This window comes from Alligator sinensis, unplaced genomic scaffold (genome assembly GCF_000455745.1).
Source record: "Alligator sinensis unplaced genomic scaffold, ASM45574v1 scaffold336_1, whole genome shotgun sequence".
In the NCBI taxonomy this organism is placed as follows: Eukaryota; Metazoa; Chordata; order Crocodylia; family Alligatoridae; genus Alligator; species Alligator sinensis.
Window position 1 is genome coordinate 309,274 of NW_005842917.1, and position 9,025 is coordinate 318,298.

A 9,025-nucleotide genomic window follows, 5' to 3' on the forward strand; every position below is an offset into this window, starting at 1 on the left:
TTGGACCTGAAGCGGCAGGGTGGAGTGAGTGGGGTGCAGGGCCAAAAGTGAGGCTCCGCTCCTGCTGTAGCCCCCCAATCATTCTTGACAGGCAGTTTGCTAGTGTATGTACACACACACACACACTGATTCACTATAGCTTATATATTGTATATCATATATATGCTATAGTGCATGGGTGTGCTAGAGCTTACATACATATACATACATACATACGTGTATATATGTAAGCTATAGCAAACCCATGCACTATAGCATATATATGATATACAGTATATAAGCCCTAGCAAATCAATGCTCTACAGCTATATATGTAGCTATATATGTGTGTGCATGTGTATATATGATATAGCACTGTACATGACATATACATAATGTAAGAGGGTAATAATGTGCTATATGACATAGTGCTATCTGACATATATAAAAAATCAGCGCTCAGATGGCACTATTTTGTTTTCGGAGGGAAGTGCTGACGGCTTTGAGCAAAAAAACCTTTATGACTGCAGAAATCCTGTCCCTCACCCCCACCGAGAACTACCAAGACAGAGAGAAGGGAAGGAAGAAAGCTTTTGGTTTTCTTCTTAGAGATGTATTGTAGAGATGTGTTATGGACGAAAGGGAAAGATGAGGGGAAAAAGGGAAGCATAACTCATTCTTGTTGGAAAAAGAGGGAGAGAGAGAGAAAGAAAAGAAGAAAGAAAAATGACTTCCCAAATTTCCAGCAAAGAGAAGAAAGGAAGAAAAGGGAAAAAAATAAAAGGAGACAAGGATGGAAGGGAAGGGAAAGGAAAGAAAAGAAAAGAAAGGAAGGAAGGAAGGATAGAAAACTATCTCATTTTGGGCCCCCACTACAAATTGGAGAGAGTCCAATGGAGGGCAATGAAGATGGTTTGGAGGCTGGGACACATGGCTTGTGCGAAAAGGCTGAGGGAACTGGGTTTATTATTGAGTTTGGAGAAGAAAAGATGAGATAGTTGGGGCTGATCTAGTTGGGGCTGATCTTACTTTAAGTGAGGGCTGGACTAGATGTGGCTTCCTGAGGTCCCTTCCAACCCCTGTTGTCTATGGTTGTTGTTGTCTGGGAGGGGATTTCATAGCAGCCTTCAGCTCCCTGCAGGGGGGCTGTAAAGAGGATGGAGCTGGACTGCTCTCAGTGGGGGCAGATGACAGAACATGGAGCAATGGGCTCAAGTTGCAGCAAGGGAAGTTGGCCTTAGGTATTAGCATTGGCAACATGTAGGGGGTGCATGCGGGTGCACGTGCACCCCCTGAGATTGGCTGTGCACCCCCTGGAAGTGCCAGCCTCAAACCGGAAGTGCACTTCCGGTTTTGCCACCAGCTCGGTGATCGGCCATTGAGGGCTCCCCCCACCCCCCGTTGGCAATCTGGTGCCCCCCACCCCGACTCAGGAGGCACCAGTCGCCCATGGGTATTAGGAACAACTTTCTTATGAGGGGTGTAGTAAAGCACTGGAACAGGCTGTCCAGGGAGGTGGCTGAGCCACCATCCTTGGAGGTGTTGAAGACCCCAGTAGACAAAGCCTTGGCTGGGATGATGCAGTTGGGACTGACCCTGCTTTGACGAAGGGGTTGGACTAGATGTGACCCCCGAGGTCCTGTCCAACCCTCATTGTCTGTGATTCTATGAAAAGAAGAAACAAAGGGAAGAAGAAACGAAAATCCCTTGCCAGCAAATCAACCCCGATTCCCATTTAAAATCCTCCATCCGTTTTGGGTGTTGGCAGCTATTTGCCAGCCACCAGCTTTCATGGCTGGAAGCTGAAAATTTCTTCAACCTTAGGTTTTGGTAAATCACCCTGAAAATCCTGTACAAAACTATCCCTTCCCCTGCAAAAGATGACAAACCACCCAAAAAGACCCCTGCCCCAAGAACAAACAAAAGATACAAGAAAGAAGAAAAATGAAAGGAAGAACAAGAGACAGAAAGAGACAGACAGAGAGAGACAAGAGGCAAAGTGAAGGGATGAAGCAGATATGAAGCAGGAGGGGCTGGAAGCCCAGACGCATGGGTTCTCTCTCTGCTCAGGGAGGGGGGTGGGAGTGGGGTCTGTCCATCCGTCCTTCTGACCTACCTATTCTTCCCACAGGGTCCTGGTCCCAGGAGCTCAGGGTGTCTCAGCCTGGCTGGGCCCAGGGGCTGGAGGGTGGCTCTGTCACCCTGCCCTGCTCCTACAACACCTCTGTGCAGGGTCCCCAAGTGGGCAGCTACCGCTGGGAGAAGGAGCCAGGGCTGAAGGTGGCCCCAGGGGTCCTGCCCTTTCAGGGGCGTCTGGGGATGCCCGAGGCCAGGGTCTTCCTTGAGGAGGGCCGGGCAGACCTGGAGATCCATGACCTGCGGCACTATGATGCTGGCACCTACCACTGCCTGGTGACCCTGCACGGAGCACCTGAGGTGGCCGGCAATGGCACCCGGCTGCACGTGGACAGGCCTGGTGAGTCATCCAAATGTCTAGGGTCTACCCCCATTGGGGGAGGGGAGGGTTTGGGGCAGGAGCTCAGAGTCCAGACACCTGGGTTCTCCTCCTTTATCAGGAAGATGAGTGGGGGCTAGTGGGTTAGAGCAAGGAGGGTTGGGGGCTTGGCTGCCTGGGTTCTGTCCCAGTGATTGGTTTGAGGGGCAATGGGGAGGCTGGGAGCCCAGATGCCTGGGTTGTCTGGGAGTGGGAAGGGGAGAGGGGTCTAGTGGGTTAGAGTGGGGTGGGGGGTTGGGAGCCTGGACACCTGAGTCCTCTTTTCCCCAGTTTAGCCTGGTCTGCGTGTGCAGGTCACCCCTGTCGGGAGGAGTCCTGGGGATGGGACCTGCTGCCTCTTCGCTTCTTCTTCTGGGTGTGTTTCTCACTTCCTCCTTCTCCTTCAGGGACAGGGACCAGCCAAACCATGAACTCATGGCTGTGGGGAGCCATGGGGGCTGGGCTGGGGGCCATGGGGCTGGTGTCAGTCATAGCCGCCATCCTGGTGTGTGTCCTACACAGACAGCGACAAGGTGAGGTCACAAGGTTGTCCTGTTCATGACCCCCTCCTTACCCCCTGATCCCCCACCCAATCCTGTGGCCACCCCCCAACCCATGACCCAAGTGCAGACCTGACCCCCTTTCTGGAGGTGACTCCAACTCCACCAGACCTCATACTTAGAATCCATCCTTGACTATGACCCCCAACCTCACCTCTGACCCCATACCTTGACCCAAGTCTCTACATATGATAGACCCCCCACCCTATCTGTGATCCCAACAGATTCCATGATCCCCAACCATGACCTAACCCCAGTTGCAACCCCACTCTTCCACCAACCGATCAACACCAACCCAACCCATGGGTGCAACTAGGGACCCCCCACCAAACCTTGGCCTCCAGCCAAACCCCAACTTGTGACCTCAGCCCTGACCCCAACACCAACCATGAGCCCAACCCTTAACCTCCCATCATGCACCCCACCCACATCTCCAGCCCTACTCACAACCCTCAAGCAAGACACCAAACTGTACTGAGTTCTTTCCCTTTGGACGTCCCCCTTCCACTTGCAATGTGACCTGATAACACTGATTATAACCTCATATATGATGCATGCGTTACGTCTCTTGCCTATTAATACCTATTTTGAATATTCAATTGCTTCTTCTTCATGCTGCCAAAGTCACATTTTTCAGCATTTCCACCCCAAAACAGAGTCAATATTATACATTTTGGTCTCAATCTTGGATCAACCTTGAAAGGACCCATTCTCCAAACACCTCTATTTGCTTCAGTGTTGAATCCAGGCTCATGATGACTGGTTATTGCCTCCTTTTTGGCTGCCAATGAGTGGTTCTTAATTGGCTGCAAATGATTGATCACCTCCCCACAGGTGAGTGGCTGAGGACTGTTGGCTCACCTCAAATTAAGACCTAGAGATTATTGATTGACAGTTATTGATTATCCCCTGTTGGGTGCTTGCCAGTCCATGACAGCTGGCTGCTGATTGACAAGGTTTTGCTATTAATTGGATATTATTGAACTGGTCACTTTCTAGTTCATGTTTCTCAGCAGCTGATTATTGTCTATTGGTTATACTCTGGAATTATGCCTTGTTGGTGGTATACTAATTCCTGATCAGTGACTATTGATTATTGCTGCTTGTTGGCTATTGGCTGTTCTCTGTGGAGTGACAAATTATTCTTGTTTAATGATTACCTGTCTGATTCTTGCCTTTTGATGATTGAATATTCATTGGGTATTAATGATTGGTTGTGACTTATTTGGCGACAGTGACTATGGACAGATCATTGATCATTGGCTATTGCTGATTGACCAGGGGTGTTTGAGAATTGATTATTGCTGATGGAATATTAAGCTTTAATTGGGTATTGACTGGTGGTTTGTTATTTGAGTGCTATTAGTTATTGCCGCCTGTTTACTGGTTAAGGGAGACTACTGATTATTAGATACTGGAATACTGATTGATAACCCCCTGACGATTGGTCATTGAGTTGTTGTTGGGTGTTGGCTATGGGCTCATTATTGCTTATTGGTTAATTGAATGTTGACTATCAGCTCTTGTTGATTGATTACTGGTTTTTTACTATTGATTAAATTTGAATGCTAATGAATGATGATGCATTATTGAGTTACTGTTGGCCACGTGGGTAATTGATTATTTGAATACTGAATATTAGCTACTGGTAATTGATTCTTGGTTCTTTGTTGTTCATTTCTCATTTATTGCTTTTTTTTCCCTTTAAATGATAATTGATTACTAGCATTTGATATATTAGCAAGTTAGTGTTGGTTGTTGGCTATGGGCTAAATATCCATTAGTGGTTATTTGGATGCTGTTATCTATTGGGAATTGTTTTTTGGTTTATCATTGATTGCTAATTATTGGCTAATTGCATTCTGCTTGAATTGTATTGGCTAATTGATCCATGATGATCCATTCTGGAGCTGTTATGGCTGATGGCTCTGGGATAATTATTGATTATTTCAGTTAACTCCTGCTTCATTTTTGGTTATTGAATAGCTCTTTTATTACTGGCTAACAATGAATGATTACTGACAACTGACTGACAGTTGATTCATGGCTATTGGTTATGGCTAATCAATCATTACCTGTAAAAAATTAGTCATTAGACCATACTTGCTAGGGATAAAGTAACTAATTCATTGCTAATTATGGTTTTAATCCCTCAACTACAGGCAGGAGAGAGACAGAATCTCGATGGGAGCACCCAAGACAGGTGAGACCCTGAATGTGCCCCAGGAAACAGGAGCACCCTCAGCCCCTCCATCCTGGCACTTGACATGGCAGTCCTGCCCCAGGCAGTGAGGGCAGCCGAGGCTAGGGCCAGAAAGAGAGAGCCTGAGTGTGGAGAGTGAAGGGGTGGAGGTGGGGAGAAGTGAGTGTGGGGATGGAAGGAGGAATGGATGAAGAAGCGCATTCAGGGCCAGATGGACAGAGCAGCCGGGTAAGGGTGACCCGAGTTGGGGTAACTCATAGGGGTGTGGGGTTGGGAGGCCCAGGGAATGCTGGGTGCAGGTGGGCTGACAACCCTCTCTGTGCCCAGGACCAGGCTGCTGGGCTGGAGCCAAACTACGTGGAGCTGCGGGTGAAGAAGGGGCATGGCCGGGTGCCTCCTCAGGAGAAGCAGCTACCTGTGGTCTACGCAGCTCTTGCTGTGGGGCAGGGAACATCCCCCTGGAGCCATCGGGGGCAGTCATGACTCCCCCCCCATCCAGGTTGTGAACCCAGCATGGGCCAGCAGGGGGCACCTGGGGCACATGCAGAAAACCCAGACGTCCAGGACACAGGTCCATGCTGCGCCCCAACTCACCATCAGGTGGTGCCCTCTTGTCCTGCAGTCACTGCTCCCCCCAGCCTGGCTGGTGTCCCTCACTCCTGACCCCCAGCCTCCTGTCCCCCACCAGCCTGGCCGGTGCCCCTCACTCCTGACCCAGAGTCCCTTGTCCCTACCTCCGTCTAGCTGGTGCCCCTCACTCCCAACCTGCAGGTCCCGGCTCCCTCCCCTCACAGCCCTCCTGATGCCCTTCACTTCTGACACACAGCCCCTACAGCCTTGCTGGTGCCCCTCACTCCCGGCCTGCAGCCCTCTGCCTCTCGCACGCTAGTGAACCCCCACAAAGACAGGTGCCAGAAATGTGTGCATGTGTTGGGGCCGGGGGCAGGGAGGAGGGAGTTTCCAAGCAGCCCTTGTGTAACTTTCTGTGTACGTGTGTCTTGCTGCTTGTGTGGTTTTCTTAGCCAGGGTATGAGACTTGTTAGAGCCCAGCTAACTGATTTCCTGCCTCCCCACAACCCTGGCCCACCCCAGCCAGACCTCAGCTCCTCGGCCAGCCTCTCCCCATTCTTTAAAGGCCAATACAATCTCATCTTGCTGCAGCGGAAACCAGATGAGATGCTTGAGGAGAAGAAACCACAGGGGAGAGAATAGGCCCTAGACAAGGGCATGGGGGAGTGAGGGGCACTGGCAGGGCTGGGGGGTAGTGGAGAGAGATTCAGGGCTATGGGGCAGAGAAAAGCAGCTTTTCTTTGGGCTTTTGTGTTCAAAGTGGCCATAGGGGTGACATGGGAAGGGAGAAGCATAAAAGGGGAGACGGGAGTAGGTTGTCTGGTTTTAGCCTTGTGAAACTTAGGAGAACCTGGGTCTAGCTTTTTCTCAATATCTACATCTCCTAGACATGTATCTTGTGTGTCTAAGCCCCATAGAAACACATTCCCCAGCTCTATGGCTCCTGGACCTGCGCCGCCCATTGTTACATCCTGTAGACCCATGTTCTGCATCACAACGTCCCCATGACCCACACCCTCCATCTGTACATCCCTTATACCTGCCTGCTCCATTTCTACATCCCCTAGACCCATATCTATCCATTCCTGTGGCCCCTAGACCCATGTCCTACATCTCTACATTCCCTAGACCCATTTGCTCCATCACTATGTCCCTGGACCTGCTTCTTCCATTGCTACATCCCCTAGACCCCAATCCTCCTTTGCTACATCTCTAGACTCTCATCCTCCAGTTCTACTTCCCCTGTGTTGTCCATTGCTATGTACCCTAGACATACATCCCCTATCACTATATCCCCTAGACCCCCATCCACCAATCGTTATGTCCTCTGGACCCACATTGTCCATTGCTGCATCCTCTGGACTCCAGTCCATCCATTGCTATATGCCCTGGACTTGTGTAACCCATTACTACATTGCCTGGTCCATCTCTATGTCCCCTGGATTTGCATCCACCATAGCTATATCCCTTAGATCGGCATTCTCCATCTCCACATCCTCATATCCATGGTCCCTGGACTTGTTTCATCCATCACTGCAGCCCCTGAACCTGCATCCTCTATCTCTACACCCCCAAGAACCATGTCTTCCATGTCCTCATTCCCTGGACCCGTGTCATCCATCTCCACATCCCTGAGACCTGTGTTGTCCATCACCATGTCCCCTAGACCCACGTTGTCCATACGCCACTCTTCCCAACAAAGGCTTGGGTCAACCTGTAATAAGAGAATTGAATAACTTCCAAACCAGAAGAAAGACAAATAGAGAAAAACATCTTATTGGCTCCCTTTTTTTCTTCTATATAATGTATGTTCAGAAATGTAGAAAGAAATTAAAAACATCACATTAAAATGATCATCATATCGTTAAATTAACCCCCCCTCCCCCCTGGTATTTGCCAACTTGGATATGAACACTTCATACTAAAAATGAACAAGAAAAGCAACAATAGAAGGCAGATCTCTTGCCAGACAAGAACAAGGGGTCACAACATAAAATGAATAGACAAGAAGATTAAAGCTAATAAAAGGACTTTTTTTTTCACCCAGTGGGTCTTTAAAGAGGCGGGGCAGAGGGTGTTCACCAGCAGACAAGATGGTGTAGCAAGATCAGGGTTACTGATTAGCTTACGAGGTCTTTAACCATGAAACAGTCTTTAATAACCAGGGGAAACATCCCACATCAGTTGGTCCTCAAGCACTAACACAAATAGAGTCCATAAAAGGTTAACTGACAGGTCTGAGGCCTCTTTAGCCCCTGAGAAAGTGCCTCCAGGTTGGTTTACCACTGCTCCTTCCTCCTGCAGTGTTTCCTCTCAAGCGGGCTACAACTCAGCTCATGGCATGGGGCTGCTGCTCTCAGTCTTACAGCCAATGGGTCTGTTCCCAGACACTGAGAGTCCCTGGTCTGGTCTCACAGCTACTGGCCAGGCTGCTCTCTCTTACCTTCTCTGTCTGACCCACCTCCCTGGGACCCTTTTAACTTCCTGTGGCCACTAATTATCTCCCTCAGCTGGCCCAGGCATAAAATCACAGACAATGAGTGTGGGAAGGGACCTCAGGAGGTCACATCTAGTCCAACCCCTGCTCCAAGTGGGATCAACCCCAACTAGATGATTCCTGCCAAGGCTTTTTCTAGCCAGGTCTTCAAAACCTATAAGGATGCAGATTCCACCACCTCTCTGGGTAACCTGTTCCAGTGCTTCACTACCCTTCTAGTGATTTTTTTTTCCTCATATCTAACCTAAATTTCCCTTGCTGCAGCTTGAGCCCATTGTTCCTTGTCCTGTCATTTGCCACCACTGAGACAAGTCCAGCTCCATTCTCTTTTGAACCCCCCTGCAGGGAGTTGAAGGCTGCTATTAAACACCCCCCCAGTCTCTTCTTCTCCAGACTAAATAAGCCCAGTTCCCTCCACCTCTTCTTATAAACCATGTGCCGCAGCTCCCTGGCCTTTTTTGTTACTCTCTTCTGGACAATCTCCAAATTGCCCACCACAGGCAGAGGGAGCAAATATTATTGGGGGAGGGTGGGAGGGCTGAGCACAGGTGTTCTTGTGCGTGTGCAGCCCCCACCCCGGCAGGTAAGTTTGTTGTGGGGAAATGGTGTGGGGGGGCACATGGGCGACTGGTGCCTCCTGAGTCGGGGGGGAACTTGCTACCCCAGTGGCCCTGCAGCCAATCGCGCCGACCGGAGGGGGGGGGGGGTTCCTCCATGGCCAA

The 9,025-nt window shown here is 49.8% G+C and overlaps 1 protein-coding gene across 1 annotated transcript in view; it reads left to right on the forward strand.

Moving 5' to 3' along the window:
* Positions 1–7,546, forward strand: part of LOC106722962 (natural cytotoxicity triggering receptor 3) — an 8,277-nt gene extending 731 nt beyond the window's left edge. Inside the window, exons 2-5 of the mRNA XM_014525936.2 lie at positions 2,111–2,455; positions 2,881–3,006; positions 5,196–5,236; positions 5,564–7,546. Coding sequence (XP_014381422.1) covers positions 2,111–2,455; positions 2,881–3,006; positions 5,196–5,236; positions 5,564–5,719 — 668 coding nt within the window. The 3' untranslated portion in view covers positions 5,720–7,546. The remainder of the gene's footprint in view (positions 1–2,110; positions 2,456–2,880; positions 3,007–5,195; positions 5,237–5,563) is intronic.
* Positions 7,547–9,025: the final 1,479 nt, after the last annotated feature.